This window comes from Microtus pennsylvanicus, chromosome 5 (genome assembly GCF_037038515.1).
Source record: "Microtus pennsylvanicus isolate mMicPen1 chromosome 5, mMicPen1.hap1, whole genome shotgun sequence".
NCBI lineage: Eukaryota > Metazoa > Chordata > Mammalia > Rodentia > Cricetidae > Microtus > Microtus pennsylvanicus.
In genome coordinates, this window is record NC_134583.1 from 94,840,312 (window position 1) to 94,858,966 (window position 18,655).

Here is an 18,655-nt window from a genome sequence, read left to right on the forward strand (position 1 = left end):
ATACACTTTATTAAATGGAAGATGCTCCTGACAAACAGAACTTAATAAGCACAAGTGAAATAAGACTTTATCGTAATGAAAAATATGTATACCACAATCACAAATGGAATTAAACAAAATAGGCCTTTATGGTGCTGGGTCCGGGTCCAGACATGTTCATGAGCCAACTTCTTGTTCTTTTTTCTCTCTCTCTCTCTCTTTTTTTGCTCTGTTGGAGTTTATTCTGTATTATACTCCACCAACCCAGGAAGCACATTTACTTGTGGCTTTAAATGATCTCTTTTAGTTCTTTATAATCCCATTCTAGTTTTGATCTTTTTATTTTATACATATACAACTGTATTTTCACAAATGCATAGTAGAAAACATAGTCTCACTTCCCCTGAGCTACTACAATGCTTGACTGAGTATGGTCATGTACTTAAATCAGAGTTTTAGCCTTTATGGAACCCATTATAGGAGAGCACACAAGATGAGTCACATATCCCCACCTCATGCAACTTATGGAAGTTAGCCCTCTCTGACTCATGCATAGTTCACTCATTTATGAAGCAAGATGTCATGATTAGACTTGGGCCCTCAACTCAAGATCTCTCAGGTTTATCTAAAAATAAGTAAAAACCAAATGATACAAACTGTTGGAATCACAGTACACCACTAATGCACAGATCTTTTCCAGGAACATCTGTTTCCTAGTCTTCCACGCTGTGTGGCTCTCACAAGAACATCAAAAGCAGAGCGTTCCTGTGTTGTTTAAGAATCCCTGGCATTCTCAGTGGGGACCAACTAGACTTCATCCTCCCCTCATGAGTAAGCCCAGAGAATGTAAGGTGATGGAGCTCTGTGATCTTTAACCTCAACATTCCACTCACTATCGAGTATCTATATATCGTACCTGTATCACTGATCTGTTAATTTCCTATAAACAATGATTAGCCCAATACTCAAGTACACAGTCAACCCTAACCACTCTGTTATTGCATATCCTCTGTTTCCAAGTATGGAAGTACACTGGGCCCCATTTTTCACCCAAATGAAATCTTAAGATTTGTAGTTGCTGTTCTTTGTCAGGTATGGGCAACAAACACTTGGACATCTGCTGCTGACTTCTGAGGATATTTAACAAAAGGCTGCTTGCTTTTCAGTGCTAGGGATAGATCACAAGACACATCTAACCTTCTGAGACAAAGATGTAAAGTTATATAGAATATACATAAAGCTATGGCACTCATTGCCTCAGCACACCAATATTACTATGGTAGTTTGAATGGTGCTAGGCTAGGACTTCTAATTTGTTTATTCAGTCTTTTCAGAAGTCAATCACAACTAGTTACAATTTCTCTTGTGCTTGAAAAGCTGTTAAATGCCTAGAAAGGTCACTTAGTATCAGTATCAGGGACATTAAAGCTCTAAGGTGGGAGGATATTTCCCTTGTTTCTACTCTATTATACCACCAGTACAAACAAAAATGTTCCTACACATGCATACACACAGAATAACCATGTATATCCGTTCAAATGTGGTCAAGCCTACTTCATGAAACTGCTTGTGGTTTAAGGTTTTCAAAAATTGGTTCCGGGAAAACAAGACCTCAGGGAACTACCTATATCTCCGCAGAACAAAAAATGAGAGGGAAGGGCTAACTGTTACATTTGTTTGTCCTTGGCCCCATAATGGCTCTCATGTGCTGGGATTCCCATCTGATGAGAAGAAATGACACGGAGGTCATGGATAGACCTCACGGTCCACTGTGAAAGCTCTTGAAGGACCTTCAGGCCCCATAGCTTCTTCTCAAAGAGGCCACCATCTCCAACAGCAACAGGCGTCCCATCAACCTCATTTTCAGGGATCTTCTGTTCCAGCAGCACCATTAACTCCTCTAGCTGGTAGGCAAAGGCAGAAACCTGGAGCAGAAGAGTATGTATTGCCTGATGGAAGTCACCTTCAGCTGGGGTGAAATGCACCCTCTGGTCTTCTAAAAGCTTGGCCAACATCCCGTGGAAGGTACGGTAAGCCTGGAGGTTCTCTTGGAGTCGCTCTGCCTCAGTCATCTCACTCCAGCGATCAGTGCTTGCCACTGGCACGCCATCCACATTTTCCAGGTTGATATTTTTATTCAGGCCCTGATGCTTCACCTGGCCAAGGACAGAGTAAAACATATGTTCCATTATCATCTCAATCCCATTCTCCAATCACAAATAAACACTTCTGTAGTCAATGATCCAAGTTGTAAATAGAAACCCTTCATTTGGGGAGCCATGATTTTGCAGCGCTACCTTAATTTCACTCTCCCCAATGTCCACTCTCACAGTGAGATCAATCCTTTACAATACAATAGGAACTGGCTTTAATAGGGTAACCATTAGTCTTATAAATGGCAAGGCTTTTCAAGTTACCAATTCTCAGAGAACATAAATTTGTAACTTTACCAGAGGCTTGGAATATTATCATAGCAGGCCTTTAGATGGAGGCCTTTCATGAGAAACCAAGTCAAGAACTCCATGGTTAATTTAACATTTTCACAAGACTCTAGTGAATATTCTAGGGAATCTTTTTAGTTACAGGTATACTTCTGATGTAGAAAATTAAAACGTACATAGGTAGCTTATACTGTTCAGAGGGAAACTAAACTTTCTCTAAAATTCCATAAGGTTCTTCCTAATCCTACAACCCTTTTATTTACAAAGCTCAAAAATTTTATGAAGAACCAAAACTTAAAGTCTACTGTCTATCCTGGTAAGGTTCAGAAAAAAGGCAACCAAATATTCCATCTTCTCACTCAAGAAAAGACCTGTCTCAAGATAGTTAAGGTTACATGAGTTTTCTCAAAGGAGAAGCCATGCCAAATTATAGGTGTTTAATATATGAATGACCATTAAGACTAGAGCTTTCATAACTGGTTATGGGGTTGGAACATGATGGTTAAGAGTTGAACTAGAAGAGTTAAAAACAGACAACAGCAAAATAGACAACTTACGTAAGATTCCATAAGAGCAGTCAGGTCTGAGCGAATCTTCCTTGCTAGCCAGATAGAACGGCTACAGAGGTCCCGGCGGTGCAGGGTCAGAGGTGAATTCTCTGCAAAAGCCATCCCCTAAATCAACTGTCCCAGGAAACAAGTGAGCTGGTTTGCTTCTGTCTTCACAGGGCCAAATAAGAAATGTGACTCCCACAGACTAACTCCACTGGGCATTCTCTAATGGGATTGTGCACCCCCATCCCCACCCCCTGCCTGACTCAGAGGTGGCAGCAAATTCCTGGCTGTGGATTTTTGTGCCTCTGGAATCAAAGAGCCCTTTTAATCAGTCTTTTCCCCCCACAGTGTCTGCCTCCATCTCTCTCCTCCACTCAGTATTCAGCACTTGTTTTTATGTCATTGTTTTGCTTTTGTACTTAGCAACAAGGTCACTATCACACTAATCCTCATGACACCCACCCCTGCCTAATATAGTCTGTTATTTACACATATAATCTGTTGATTTTATTCTGCTTTCTACAGCCTAAATTTTTCTTTAGCATGGCAAAGTATATTATTAAGTGCCATTTATCAAACCTCCAATATTTAAACGCTCCAATATTTAAACTTCATGATTCTTTATTAATTCTGGGCTAAATATTAGTATTTTTTGGAGGTAAAAGAAAAGTGTTCTCATTTGACATAAAAAACTTTCCTCAAAGAAGTTAATCCAATAAACTAGACTTGTGTTCCTACACTGGTCTTTGGGTTTATTCTCCCCCTTCCAATTTATGACTTCTTAGTACAGCTTCTGTTTTGTGCAAGAGACAAAGACTATGTGATGCAGGTCTTTCGTAGCATCTTTCCATTCCTATCCCTTATAAGGTTAAACTTGTTTATAATTAGCTAAAGGAGCATCTCTAATCTCAATCATGGAGCCTTCCTAGTAGCTACAGGATGTGAAAGGCACTGTTTAGGCCTGTTCTCTCCCAAAGGAAACACCCAACCCTACTTGGTAACATTTCTCAGGCAGTTTTACTCAAGTGACAACACGCTCCTTTTTCTTCCCAGTCCCAGTCATACTCCATGCTAACAAGAGAATGAACAAGGTTTTGAAGTGAGGACAAAAGAGTTAAAAGGTGCTTACAGAGCTTTCATTCTATTGTACTGTAGTCACTGGGTGATGCTATTGCCTGAAGTTTCCAAGTTTCGTCCTCAAATGGGTCAGTGACTGTCTCTATTTCATATCAGATGTTGCCAAGAAGCTCAAATATAGACCATCTCAGGAACGAATTGACATAGGCAAACAATAAATGAGGAATGACTGCCACTGAACTTTTAATCAAAATTAGACTATGTTTTCTTTTTTAAATTCTAACTTGACATGGGTATTAAAAGCGTTGCCAAGAAGCACTAATGTTAAATGCAACCAAGGTTCTGTCATTATCAGAGTAAACTGTACTTCACAGTATCTTTAATAACCTCAAACAAGCAACTGAAACACCCATTTGGAGTCTGCCAAATACAGAGCTACGAGGCATCTCAGCATTAGAACCGCTACCCAACTTTCAATAAAGAGCAAATAGCAGCATACAAAAGCCTACCCTGGAGGCATCTGTTTTCTTCATTTAACAGCATCAACTGTTTTACTCTTGGATGACTAACTCAGTACAACCAAGGAAGACAAGCTTCCAGGAAGACAAGTTTTATTTTTTTCTTTACATACTTATTTTGAATATGATTACCTAGATTAAGAGGAAACAAGATTTTTAAAAGCAAAGTATCCCTTTTATTATAATTTTTTTTTACATAACTTTTAAACCTAGATCAAGTAACCACCTATCTCTCATCACAGGAAAAGGGTCGGTCCTGCATATTTCAACAGGCAAAAAAAGCTTTTAGGAAATATAACTGCCCCATTACAATGTTCTGATTTTCTTGAGTATATGGAAAATTGGAAGAAAGACAGGAGCAAACTGTTCTGTAGCAAGGCTGTAAGACCTCACTTAGGTTGGTGGTAGAGTTCACAATCTTCCTCCGAACAGGTGCGAGGGAGGTCCAAGTGCTCTATGACGATGTTTTCTGTGCTCATTCCCAGGACTCCCAGCCAGTGTCCGACTAAACCCTGTAAAATGTGTAAGGGTCTAATTATGCAAAAATATGCCAGCAAGGAGTATGCACAACTCCCAGAAATACAGAATAATTATCACAACTATATCCATAAAATTTGGAATTGCCAATTGAAAATGGAGGCATGACTAGTTATTTAAAAGATAATAAGATATGATTATGAAATATCTATCAATTTTTAGGATTAAAAGGACTCTTTAAAGGACAATTAAATGATTGGCATGGGAATATAGGAATTGGTAATGGTGCTTAGTTTGCTCATATAGACTTTTACTATGCTAGCACTTGTTCTCAAAAGAAAAAAATAAAGTTCATGAAAAATATTTTAAAATTTATTGCAAACCGCTACAATAATTTATTGTCAGCAAACGGTAGCTATGAAGATGACCCAAGTCCCCTTTTCGCCCCCTCCCCCAAATGAGTGGACAGGAAGTTTCTAATTATTATAACTAGTTGCTTTCGTGGGGAGGGGAGTGAGGTACATAAAAGAACGTATTTCTCCCCGTCCCAGAAAGAAGAGATGTTTACAATGCAGTCTGCTTTTCTGTGGGTGGCTATATTTGATGAGTAACCACTCTAATGAAATCAGTCTAATGTGAAAAGCCAAGGCTAAGTGTAGGATACAGAGATTAGGTAGAGAAACAGTATCATGTAGAGCAACTCTGCTGCAGTCCCAACTATAATTGCTCTTGCAGTATTTCCAAATCTGTGTACCAATGCACCAAAGTCAATGCACATTTCAAATCAATGCAACAAAAATCAAACTGTGGGGCAGGAAAGCCTATCTTCATGCCTTCTCTCCCCTGATAGGGGAAGGATGGCAAATCTGCAACACTTTAGAGGAAACAATAATGTGTTTAAGATTGTTCCTGTAGGTGTCTTCCGCCCTCCTCCCCGGCATCCCAACCAGTGACATTGGTGGGTGTACAGTAAGCGTCTTTCAGAGATGACATTTTTTGGGGAAAAAAAATTAAGCAGAGAAAATTTGATAAACTCCATAGCTTTAGTGTTTGTGAAAAACAAGCTGTTCCTTATTTTGTTCCCAGACTCTTAATTTTCCCAACAGTCATCATGTATTTCTGGTAACTGGCCAGGTCTTCAATGGCAGATTCTGAAGCACACAGGGAGGAACTGCATTCCTAATTCTCAAAAAAGTGAGCTCAATGCTCAATTAGGGTTTTAGTCTTCTGAGAGGTATAAGCATGTAAAAACACAATCTGCGTCTCCCAATGACCGTGATAATCCACAATGCATTAAAAAACCCTACTCCAAGGAAAATAGATAATTTGGGGACAGCCAAAGATATTATCACATAGATTTTTTACCTTTGCTTTTGTCTATTCAAACTTTGTTCCTTCTACAGGGGAAATATGACACACCAGTTTTCTCTAAACCCAAACTCTAGAACTCTTAATTTTGTCCTTCATGAATGACTGGGTCTGGTCTTCCACTAATCAAGAGCTGGAATAACCAATGACAAAACCAAAACCACAATCAAAACAAGGGGCTGGAATTAGGTCAGCAGGGAGATTAATGCACAGAAATGGTGAGGACAAAAAGAAAAAAAATTCACAGAAGAAAAAATCTTTTGTGATTCAGACCTTGAATAACATTCCTCATCCCCTCAAATCCTTGTGTATCTCCAAGAGCACTCTAGTTACCACAAACCCATCAACCTTCCCTAAGGCTTCCAAAAAAGCACTAGGCTACTGTAGTGATTCTGTTAGTGCTGAGGACCAGCTTTCTGTAAAGGCCACTGGAAAACTATGATTTTAGAGGCTGGCTGTGCTTCTGTAACTCTAAGCCTTGCCTTCAAAGTACCTCTTATAGGAAGGATCCCATGTCAGAATAATCTACTCTCCCAGTCCCACAAAACATAGCAACAAAGACCCACCCCCCCCAAAAAAATCAGACTTTCCATTAATAAATAAGGAATCTCAGGTTCCACAACACAAAAACACACATGTTCAAAGTGCAAATTTCTGCCATTAGCCTGGGACTTTTCTCACTGACATAGAGCCCTGTCTTACAGTCAGAAAGACTGTACATACATAGGGCAGTCCCCTCTTTCTTGGGAGCCTGCTTCCAAGCAATTGAGCACCATTAAGAGCCATATGGAGGTTTTGGAGGGGGGACTGAGGTGCTGGGATCCACTGAAGGGGAGGGAGGTGGTCCCCACGTATCCTTCCTTCCCCAAACCCAGTGAGTAATGGAAGAGGGGTGAGATGTGTGCTGTTTTAACAGCATCCTGCTAAGGGGCTCTAAAGTGCCAAGTCAAGCTGCCAGCCTCCAGAAAATAGAATTATATAATATTTGAGGATAAGTGTTGGTTGTTGCAATGGGGAGAAGCCAGAGCCATAGGGCAGCAGTAGAGGAGAAAAGATTTAGATGATAGTAATATACTACTATGAGTTAAAAGCTGATCCAGAGCACATCAGTTATAGGTTGGGAAAAGGAGATCTGCCGATGAGCAGGAAGTCAGCTGCTGGCTGGAACCAAGTATACTGCTGCTTTTTCAATGACCTTTCTGGTAAAGGCAACATCAGTATTTTAAGGATAAGGGAGGGAAATTCAGGAGAGGGGGCGAAAGGGAGGGAGGGATGAGACAAAGTCTCTCTCTGTGTGAGTTGTGTGTGTGCTGTGATCCACAATGCAAAGAGCAGGCCCTTCAGTTATTTTACTAGATTTTAAATGCTTTAAATTTTTTTTTTGTCCTTTTTTGTCTTTTAAATACAAAGTCTGCACTGTCCCAGTGCCCAAAGTCTTCCTTTGCACTAAGGTCCAGTAGAGTCTGAATCTTCAATCAGAACCTCTGTGGTAGCACCGAGTATATCCGAGTTCATGACCAGCCCTTCAGTGCCCCCACTGCTGCCGCTTCCCACAAAGATCTTCCCGTCAGCCATGAGGCTCACCCGTTCTGTCCCACTGCAGTATGACTTTGACATCCCTTCAGCTTCTAGCAGTAGGCACTCTCCAGATGTTGAGTTTCCCAAGGGCTCAGGAAGGAGAGGAAGCCCCTGTGCATCTGCAGGTTGTGTCAGGGGCTCTGGATTAGTGCCCAAGATATCTGTGCTGGTGATGAGGGCGCCTGCATTGGCTGCCAGAGCTTCTGCAATCAGCACCTCAGGGTGGCTTTTTGCTTTGTGTGCCACTACACTGTCCTTCTTCTCAAATTTTTTGCCACAGATATTGCAAGAAAATTGGTAGAAGGAGTCTGCGTCATGCTTCTTCATGTGCCAATTAAGGGATGCCTTTTGTCGACAAGTAAATCCACAGATCTCACATCTAAAGAAAATCCAAAGGAAATGAATGATCAAGCAGAACTCTATCAAGGGCCAAGTGAGAACTGAAAAAATGCATACACATACTAATCTGTAGCACATACATTTTATGAATAGGAAACTATTAGATGGAAATCTAACTAAAAAAATTGTTTGCTTAAGAAACAGCAAAAAAGAAAATTAAAAAAAAAAGAAAAGACAGCACAGCCCTATCCTCAAATATATAGGCAGTACAAACTGGGTTCTATGGCTTATTTCAAAAAAGAGGGCTGGGCTGGGTGGGAAGTGGTTAAGGCAGAATAAATTCTCAAACTAATAAGATTATCTAGTCTTTCACTTAGAAAGTCAAATAGCGGTGACAACTGAAATGTTTATAATGGACTACAAACCTCCAAGTGAGGTAAATGTACTCCTTCCTACCGAGATATTCAATAGTAAGTAAATACTCACTGTAATGGCTTCTCGCCCGTGTGAATCATTCGGTGTACTGCCAGATTGTGGGAACTCTTGAAGGCCCGAGCACAATATTCACAGATATAATCCCTCTGGTCTAAGAAGAAAAATAATGTGGTTAATGTTCTATTAAGACACCAGCTAACTATTTTCTACAGTTTGCAGATGAGCAAGTGTTCTGGCAGTTAGTCTACAGCACACAACACCCTTTGCAATGAGTAAATACTTTGAGCAAGCTAAATTTAACAACAGAAAGTATTGTTTTGATTGTATTTTTCATCCATGCATTTAGTAGAGTAAAACTCAGCTTAAACTAATGGAAGAAGAGGCAGAAAGCCATAGCGGAGCACTGTGCTGAGCTCCTGAAGTTCAATCGAAGAGTGGGAGGAGTGAGAATATGAGCAAAGAGATCATGACCATGATGGGATACCCACTGAAACAGCTTACCTAAGCTAATGGGAGTTCACCAACTCTGGCTAGACAGGGAAGGAACCAGCATAGGACCAAACTAGGCCCTTGGAATGTGGGTGACAGTCATATGGCTGGGCAGACTGAGGGGCCACTGGCAGTGGCACCAGGATTTATCCCTACTGCTTGTACTGGCTTTTTGGAACCCATTCTCTTTGGAGGGATACCTTGCTCAGCCTAGATACAGTAGGGAGGGCCTTGGCCCTTCCCCAAAGCCATGTGCCTTACCCTCTCTGGGAAGTAGATGGGGGTTGGGGGAAGGAGGAGAGAGGTGGAGGGGAGGGAGTGGGAACTGGGACTGGTATGTAAAATGAAAAAAAAAGAGTTTGTTTTTTAAATAGAATAAAAAATCAGCTTAAAAGACAATCCTAGAAGCCAGTATTATTCTAATACCCAAGCTACATATAAACAAAAACACAAAAAATAAAACTACAGGCCAATATCCCTGATACACATAGATGCAAAATAAAATACTTGCAAACTGAATACAGACACATCAAAAAGATAACCCACCATGATCAAGTTGATTTTATCACAGAGATGGAGGAATGAGTTAATATATATAAGTAAATAAATCATAAAGGGGCTTAAAATAAAAAAAAATCACCATAAGATCATCTCAGTAGACACATGAAAGTTTTTCACAAAAAAACAAACATTTGGCTATAAAATTTAATAAAAGCATCCCAAACACAAACAGTAGAGACATGACAGCATTTTCGTGAAATTATACTGGAAAAATGAGATGCCTATTGAAATCAGGCCCATATTTACCACCTTCCACAAAAATGAACTCCAAATGGATCAAAGACCTCAGTATGAATCATAAAACACTGACACTGCTTGAAGAAAACCTAAGATATAGGTGTAGAAAATTTCTGAATATGACTCTATTTACCCAGGAATTAACACCAACAACTGACAAGTGGCGTTCTCTTAGAGTTTTACTGCTGTGAAGAGACACCATAACCATAGCAACTCTTAAAAAGGGAGATATTTAACTGGGGCTAGCTTATAGTTCAGATTTAGTTCATTAATGCCATAGCAGAAAACATGGTGGCATGCAGGCAGATGCGGTGCTGGGGAGGTAGCTGAGAGGTCTACATCTGGCAGCACAAAGAGACAATGACCCACTCTGGCTTGAGTTTATGAGACCAGTGACACACTTCAACAACACCACATCTACCCCAACAAGGCTATACTTCCCAATAATGCCAATCCCTATGAGCCTATGGGGTCACTTTCATTCCACCATAAGCGTGTCATAATATCAAAGCTTCTGTACAGCTAAGAAAACAACTGAGTGAAGAGGAATCCTACAGAGTGGGTAAGAACCTAAGCCTGCTACACATTTGACAGAGGGTAAGCATACAGAATATATAAAAAACACAAACAAAGAATCAAGAAAATCCATTTCAAAAAATGGGCTATGGATCTGAACAGAGTTGCAAAAGAAGAAATGAAAGCGGCTAAGAAACATCACAAAAAGTGTTCATCATCTTCAGCAACTAGTGAAATACAAATGAAAACAATTCCATCTTATCCCTGCCAGAATGACGAACAAAACAACTAACAACAAATGCTGAGTGGAGGAAGGAACCTTCATCCACTGTTACTGGGATTTGCAAACTGATGCAGACACTTTGGAAATCAGTGTGGAGAATCCTTAAAAATCTAAAAATAACTCTACCACATGGTCCAGCTATTCCACTCTGACAATGCCCAAAGGACTTGACATTCTACTCTACAGATGCTTGTTCAGTCATGTTCACTGCTGCTCTAGAGTAGCTGGAAAACAGAACCAAACTTAAAGTCTTTCAACTGATGAATGAATAATGAAAAGTGGTACATATATACAAGGCTCTATTCACTTGTGAAGAAAAATGAAATCATGAAATTTCCAAGTAAATGGATGGAACTAGAAAATATATTGAGTTGGGTAACCTGATGCAGAAACACAAAAGTTCTCTATCACTTGTGGTTCCTATCTCCAAATCTTCAGATATCAGTACATAAACTGGAGTAAGTAGGCTAGTACCAGCACTCAGGAAGCAGAGTCAGCCAGATCTCTATATTAGACTACATAGAGAGTTCCAGGCCAGCTAGGGCTACATAGGTAACCTTGCTTCAAATAACAGAAACAAAACCCACTCACACAAAAAAATCTAAGTATAAATAAAGAAAACTGGTTAGGATTTTGTGGTGGTCTGAATGAGAATAGTCCCGTAGGCTCACATATTAGAATGTCTGATTCTCAGATGGTGAACTACTTAGGAAGGATTAGGAGGTATGGCCATGCTGGAGAGAACTCACTGGGGGTTGCTTTAAGGTTTCAAAAGCCCAAACTAGGCACAGTCTCTCTTTTGGCCTGCAACTTGTGGACTACATATGAGCTCTCAGCTACTTCCCCAGTGCCATGCTTACCTCCTGCCATGACAATGGACTAACACTCTGTCTGACCTTGTAAGCAAGCTCCCAATTAAATGCTGTTCTTTAATAAAAGAAAGCATTTTTTCTTTTTATTAAAAGAGGTGCATCGGTAATGCGGTTTTCTCATAGCAACAGAACAGTAACTATTCAGACATTAGTGCACTTTCTGTCGGTTTTATTTTTTAAAATAATTTTTTTCAGATTGTCACATAAAAACAATCTAACATAAAAAAAGCCCAGATACAAACAATATGATTTTCTACTGGAACAAGCTGATCCATATCTAAACAGTAAACATTCCATTTCAGGTTAAATGATAACTACATAATATTTCAAATAAATTCAAATGCCACTTGCATTTATTTCTTTATTTGCCACCCTGCATCTTCTGCACCATTCAAGTATTTCCTCATTCTATTGTAATTACCTTCGTTATTTCAAGTTTCACAGAAACTTAATCTCGCATAATGTGGAATCAATGACATAAAGGATCATTGCACTATGTTTCTACTACTTGGTTAAGGAGCCAAAGAACTGAGATATGTTGAATAATTTGTTTAAGAAACAATACATTTTCTATTCCATTTAAAACTACTTGATGCAATCACAGTAAAAAACATCTTAAGTCATCAACAATATCTAATACTCCTTTCCAAATAGTTTTAACATGTGTAGCAGCTCATTCAGGAGGCTAAGGACAAGCCGTTTTTCCTCAAATTTAAACACATAACAATCACCTTGGACATACTAATGAATATGCTGATTCATCACACATGAGAGAGGTGAGCAAAAACCTAAATGATGCCAATGCTGGCTATTCTGTGTTGCACACTACACAAGGTCTGAAAATACAGTTCTAACACAGGAGCAAGTGCATCACTCATAGTCCCGCTCAAAAGCTTCTTGACTGCCAGATTAGAACATTTTAACACTCATGAAGCACAGCAAATGTGTGGGGCAACCACTTGATAAGTTACATTTACAAAGAAGGTCTGTATAAACTAATTTTTAAAGGAAAAACTAACATTCTGAAATTATATTAACCAAATTAAAGTTTCTCATAGTAGTTTGTGGCATTTAGCTAAAATAGTCTAAGCTAGCTAGCTGTAGGGAAGACTTTCAGTGGGACAAAAACAGTATAGAGGGAGAACAACAACAACAAAAATATGGCCCGTTTTCAGGAGCAAAATAGCAGGCTTTTTTCTTCTTCAGTTTATATAGTATGAAGAAATGATTGTAGATCTTGGGGAAATTAATGTCCAAGAGTTCATATCCTGGTATCTTGCAAATGTCTACTATGTTGCAAGTTCTATGTGACATACAAAAATGTTATCTCATTTCATATTTATTATAATTAGCCTGTCATAATGGTACCTGTAATTTATAGTTAAGGAAAAATGAAAAGTTAAGTAACTTGCCTGTGTGAGAGTATGTACATCATTATCAGCTAGGGGAGGGACATATTCTTTCAAGGGGAAATTTTAGTATTACTATCCAAGACTGAGGAGAGAACACATGTAATTATCAAATGTGAGATATATCATTTTGTACAATATACTATTAATAGGCAACTCAATTCATATTTAAAGCAGAATTTCACTAAGATTGTCAGTGGTTATAAATGAATAGAATTTGAGCCTACTCAAATTCTAAATTCAAAAACAGCTTCTGTTTTTGAGCTGTTTATATAGGAATTAGCAACAAGTTCAGTAACTAGTTTTTATGATCTCCACAGATATAATCATCTCAAGCTATTTAATAGAAAAACATAAATGAAAACAATCTCCTTTTACTGTTTAGGCTTTCTCACTAATGTTCAACCTACTTTTATTCCCTAATAGCTACTGTCAACTATCTTTGCTAATCAGTAACTGCTTGAAGCAGAATAGAAAGCTATTTAATTAATTAGGTGATCATTGGCAAGCTGTTTAAGTCTTCTAAAATCCTATATTCTTAAGTATAAAATATGGCTTAGTGGTGTTGAGTGGAGAGATTAGCACAGCTATGTTAAGTTCAAAGCTGACATAGAATATATGCTTAGTAAAAGATTAATAGCCCCAGTACAAAAAAATTCTCAGAAGCCAAGTAGTAAAAGTTCTAAAGCATTAGCTGATTACAACCTGTAATATTCACACTTTTTTAAAAATTTAAATTATTATTTTTTGTGTGTATGGTGTATATAAAGGACTGAAGTTAAAGTCAAGAGTCTTTTGGGATCGCTATCTACTTTATTCTTTGAGGCAGGATTGCTCACAGATCCCAGAGAGCACTGATTCCTGCCAGTTAGCCAGATAGCCCTAGAGATGCTATTTTCCAAATGTTAGGATTAAAGGAAGCCAGCTGCCTGGCTTTTATATGGGTCCTAGAGTATCTCTGATCTCTGGTCCTTATGCTTGTGGGCAAGGGCTTTATCCTATCAATAAGGTTATTTTAAGACAAGAAAAACCACTGAGGGTCAATCCCAATACCTGGGAAACAATGGTAGGATTGGTGGGAGTTTGAGGCCAGTCTGGTCTCCACAGTAAGTTTCAGGACAACCAAGACTTCTTAATGAGACCCTATATCTCCCGTATTTCCAGCTTTTAAAACAGATTCTATAGATGTAGTCCAGCCTGGCCTGGAACTCAAACCCCTGCTTTAGTTTTCCCAGTGCTATTTTCCCACTTTCTTCCATGCTTGTCAACTAGGTCCTTTTAAAAAGACTTATATTAGAAATATCTTGCTTCATTACCAGACTATAATGCAATTTAATTGCAGTTCACTTGGTTACATGATAAACCTTTTACTTAGAAATGTACCTGTATGATGTTTGGCATGCCGCAGAAGTTGTTTCTGGAGCCTGAAGAGTCGTCCACAGGAAGGATGGGGACATACATATTTTTTTTTCAGCAAATGCTGGTACTTAATATGGTGCTAAAATAGCAAAAGGAAAGTGAAACAGGAAAACAATCTAAATCAAAAAAAAAAAGTTCTAAAGGAAAACTAGCAGAATAAAATGGTAAAGAACACAGGAATAAAATAGACCTGGGTTCCAAAGTGTTCCTGTCACTCACTAGCAATGTGATCTTAGAAGTACTTAAACATTTCAAGTTCTAGTTTTCATTTGCAAAATAAAAACACAAAATAGAAATGGGTATACCAAATGACACATGCCAAAAACCAAAACCAAAACCATACTCCAAAAGTAAGGTCTTAGTTTCATACTTACTGCTAAAGACTAACAGGCATTTCCTAAGCAACATTTCACTATTTCAATTCCCTGTTTCCTGCCATACTGCACATACCCTGAAAGCCAGCCAGTTAAATTTCTACTCATTTAGAGAAAAACCTGAAAAGATCAAAAATTTAAAAAAAATAATTTTTTATACTATCTCGAGGAAATCATTAGTTTGTACACTATATTCTTTGTATCCTAATACATATTGAAGTTAAAACCTATTAGTCTGTGTCTTTCTGTATTGTTTCAATAATCTGTTACGGGAGACTTCTTCATACCACTTTGGGACATAATGTAACACTGTAAAAATCCAAGTAAAGTCATGTACTCAGGGAATAGAATGTGCTAAGTTTTAAGTGTATCCACTTCTCCAACACCCACTGGTTCCTGTGTTGAAAACTTAAACCAATAATGCTGAGGTATATTTACATGTTCTGTCTTCAGAAATTGATTAAAATTGTTAACAAAGTGAACCCAGATCCCTGTTTCTCCTCATGCTTCCTTCTTGTCCTTCAGTCTTACACTCTGTGAAGAAGAAGACCCCTTTCCAGATGCTGGTCCCATATTCTTAATACTTCTAAGGGACTTGGAATCAAAAGCTAATAAATTTGTTCTTTAAATTACTAGTCTCAGGTATATCTGTTAAAGGAGTACAAGTGGAGTAAAGATAATTTATGTAATTTTATACTTAGCAACATTTGTCTTCATATTTTATGTCAATGTTTACAAATGCTATACAAATCAACATCTTAGGAGACAAGTAACGGACACTGCAAGAAAGACTGTCTTGTTTAACAACTTCACTGACCTGCAAATAGCGAGGGTGAGCCAGAACAGTTCCACATCCTTCCATCTCACAACGGACATATTGGATTGGAGGTTTTTTTCTATTACCAAAATGTTAGAAAAAAGTTAGCAGGAGAAGTGGTATTCTATATATAGTGTGATGTTTAATATAAATTAAAATATCTATAGTAACACATAGGTTTCACAAAATTTGTACTCAAGTAATCAAATTGCCAAATATATAAGTTTATAAACAGCATGAATAAGCTAGTAACCTGCAAAAATTAGAAAGTACTGAAGATTTCAGACAAATTAACAATTTGCAGTGAAAATAAAAACACATCATCTGTGCATGAAGGACATTAAGAAAACCACTTTTGTGAAATTTTAAATAAGCCACACCTCTTCTGTTTATAAAAGCTAAAGTAATCAAACGCCAACAAGACTTAAGGTATAAAACACAAGAGCAGAAATACCTCACCTCCTTTTGGGTAACCGTGGACTTTTGTCATCTTTTCTCCTTCTCCCTCTCCTACAATTTAAGAAAGAGTAGTTGACTAAATATTCTAGATGAAAGCTAATAGAATGGCTGAAGTACATTCCAGAGGCCCAAGAACAGGTGGCAGACACAGAGCATAACCAACATAAAAAACAAAGGCATTTGGTCTCAAGCAAGATTTACTGAGGTAATTCCACTCATAAATTATTCTTTATTACAAGGCATTACTATGAAATATCTGGCTAAATTTCAATAATACTTGAAGACTAGCTAAGTAAAGAGTTTGCCATCTCAATGCAATTAATTAAAAAAAGACAAGAAGACAATAAAATACTCTTATTTCTGCAACAAAGTGTGTGCTACATGGAAAGGTTTTACACAATCAAGTCTTTTGCATCATTTAATCTATTTATTAGTTTTTGAGAATACACATCTGAGATTATTTTTCTGGTTTTCTCTATTCCTCTGTATCCCCATAGATACTGCTTTTTGCTCATTTGGACTTACTGATATATTGCTTTGCAATAAAACAAAATCAACACCAATACAACCTTTCAAAGTTGTTCCAAAGAAACTCTAAGTTGCTTAACATTAGTATTTTACACATTTATATACCCCTTTTATATGTTTGGGTTTTTTATTTGAGGGTGGGTCTCATTATGTAGCCCTGGTTGGGCTGGAATTGGATATGTAGATTAGGTTGGCCTCACACACAAGGCTTGTCTCTGCCTCCCAAGTGCTGGGACTAAATCCATGTGGCCTCATGCCCAAATGTGTGCGCACACACGTGCATGCATGCAATATACACTCTCATGTAACTTGAATTCTGTCTACTAGTGACTTTAAAAGGAAGGTTTCCACTTGTAGTAGAAACTGCCTACTCACTTCCTAGGAGGCTCTTCATCTTCCCTAATTTCATTCTCCTCTTCTTTCACCTCTACTTCTACTTCCACTTTTATTTCTTGCTTTTCTTTTTCTTCTTTCACCTTCCCTGATTTTCTCCGTGGTTTTGGGGTTTCCCTGAAAACAGAAAAAAAAAAAATCTCAACACTAACATTCTAACAAAGACTTCATTAAAGGCAGTATATGATACCAGGTTGAAGCTTAGGGTTTATCATTATCTCATTATTCTAACGCTGTGATTCTTGGGTTAAAAACCAGATGTTATCAATTGTCCACACCCCCAATCTCACAGCAAGGGTGTGTGTGTGTGATGTCCATGGGAGAATACTGCTTTATACTGGTTAATTTATGTCAATTTGACACAAACTGGAGTCATCCCAAGAGTGAAACTTCAACAGAAAATATGCCTCCGTAAGATCAGGTCATACTGTCCACCAAAATCCCAGCAAAATTCTTCAAAGACCTTGAAATAATGGTGCTCAATTTCAGTTGGAAAAGCAAAAGACCCAGGATACCCAAAACAATCCTGTGCAATAAAAGAACTTCTGGAGGCATCACAATCCCTGATTTCAAACTCTACTACAGAGCCACAGTACTGAAAATAGCCTGGTATTGGCATAAGAACAGACAGGACCAATGGACCTGAATAGAAGACACGGATATCAATCCACACATCTTCAAACACCTGATCTTTGATAAAGAAGCAAAAAATATCAAATGGAAAAAAGAAAGCATATTTAACAAGTGGTGCTGACATAACTGAATATCAACATGTAGAAAAATGAAAATAGACCCATATCTATCACCATGCACAAAACTCAAGTCCAAATGGATCAAAGACCTCAACATAAAGCCAGCCACACTGGACCTTATAGAAGAGAAAGTAGGAAGCACACTTGAATGCATTGGCACAGAGAGCCACTTCCTAAATACAAACCCAGTAGCACAGACACTGAGAGAAACAATTAATAAAATGGACCTCCTGAAATTGAAAAGCTTCTGTAAAGCAAAAGACACGGCCAACAAGACAAAACGACAGCCTACAGACTGGGAAAAGATCTTCACTAACCCCACAGACATAGGTCTGATCTCCAAAATATACAAAAAAACTCAATAAATTGGACACCAAAAGATCACATAATCCAATAAAAAATGGAGTACAGACCTAAACAGAGAACTCTCAACAGAGGAATCTAAAATGGCTGAAAGACACTTAAGAAAATGTTCAACATCCTTAGGTCATCAGAGAATGCAAATCGAAACACCTCTGAGATTCCATCCTACACCTGTATGAATGGCCAAGATCAAAAACACTGATGACAACTTATGCTGGAGAGGTTGTGGAGAAAAGGGAACACTCCTGTATTGCTAGGTAAGAGTGCAAGCTGGTATAACCCCTTTGGATGTCAGTGTGGCGATTTCTCAGAAAATTAGGAAACAACCTTCCTCAAGACCCAGTAATACCACTTTTGGGTATATATCCAAAGGATGCCCAATCGTGCCACAAGGACATGTGCTCAATTATGTTCGTA

General features: G+C 38.3%; 2 protein-coding genes across 4 annotated transcripts in view; both read right to left on the reverse strand.

Moving 5' to 3' along the window:
• Window positions 1-198: 198 nt before the first annotated feature.
• Cntf (ciliary neurotrophic factor) lies at window positions 199-3,227 on the reverse strand. The gene is made up of 2 exons (XM_075973592.1): window positions 2,978-3,227; window positions 199-2,135 (listed from the first exon to the last, which is right to left on the reverse strand). Exons 1-2 carry the CDS (start codon window positions 3,089-3,091, stop codon window positions 1,647-1,649), a joined length of 603 nt encoding a protein of 200 aa, XP_075829707.1. The 5' UTR covers window positions 3,092-3,227; the 3' UTR covers window positions 199-1,646.
• A 1,495-nt stretch (window positions 3,228-4,722) lies between these two features.
• Window positions 4,723-18,655, reverse strand: part of Zfp91 (ZFP91 zinc finger protein, atypical E3 ubiquitin ligase) — a 30,554-nt gene continuing 16,621 nt past the window's right edge. For 2 of the 3 annotated variants that reach the window (XM_075973588.1, XM_075973587.1), the window contains exons 6-11: window positions 17,106-17,240; window positions 16,203-16,253; window positions 15,744-15,822; window positions 14,517-14,631; window positions 8,818-8,917; window positions 7,721-8,371 (exon numbers count right to left, since the gene is read on the reverse strand). In XM_075973588.1, the coding sequence (XP_075829703.1) occupies window positions 7,861-8,371; window positions 8,818-8,917; window positions 14,517-14,631; window positions 15,744-15,822; window positions 16,203-16,253; window positions 17,106-17,240 (991 nt within the window). In that variant the 3' untranslated portion in view covers window positions 7,721-7,860. Of the gene's footprint in view, window positions 5,082-7,720; window positions 8,372-8,817; window positions 8,918-14,516; window positions 14,632-15,743; window positions 15,823-16,202; window positions 16,254-17,105; window positions 17,241-18,655 lie in introns of those variants that run through there. The other variant, XM_075973589.1, reaches the window with a different exon arrangement.

Bases quoted from the DNA above. Each gene is read 5' to 3' on its own strand.
- Cntf (XM_075973592.1), bottom strand. From the start codon at position 3,091: ATGGCTTTTGCAGAGAATTCACCTCTGACCCTGCACCGCCGGGACCTC. The intron at 2,136-2,977 runs GTAAGTTGTCTA...GTCCTTGGCCAG, and splicing joins CTGCTCTTATGGAATCTTAC to GTGAAGCATCAGGGCCTGAA.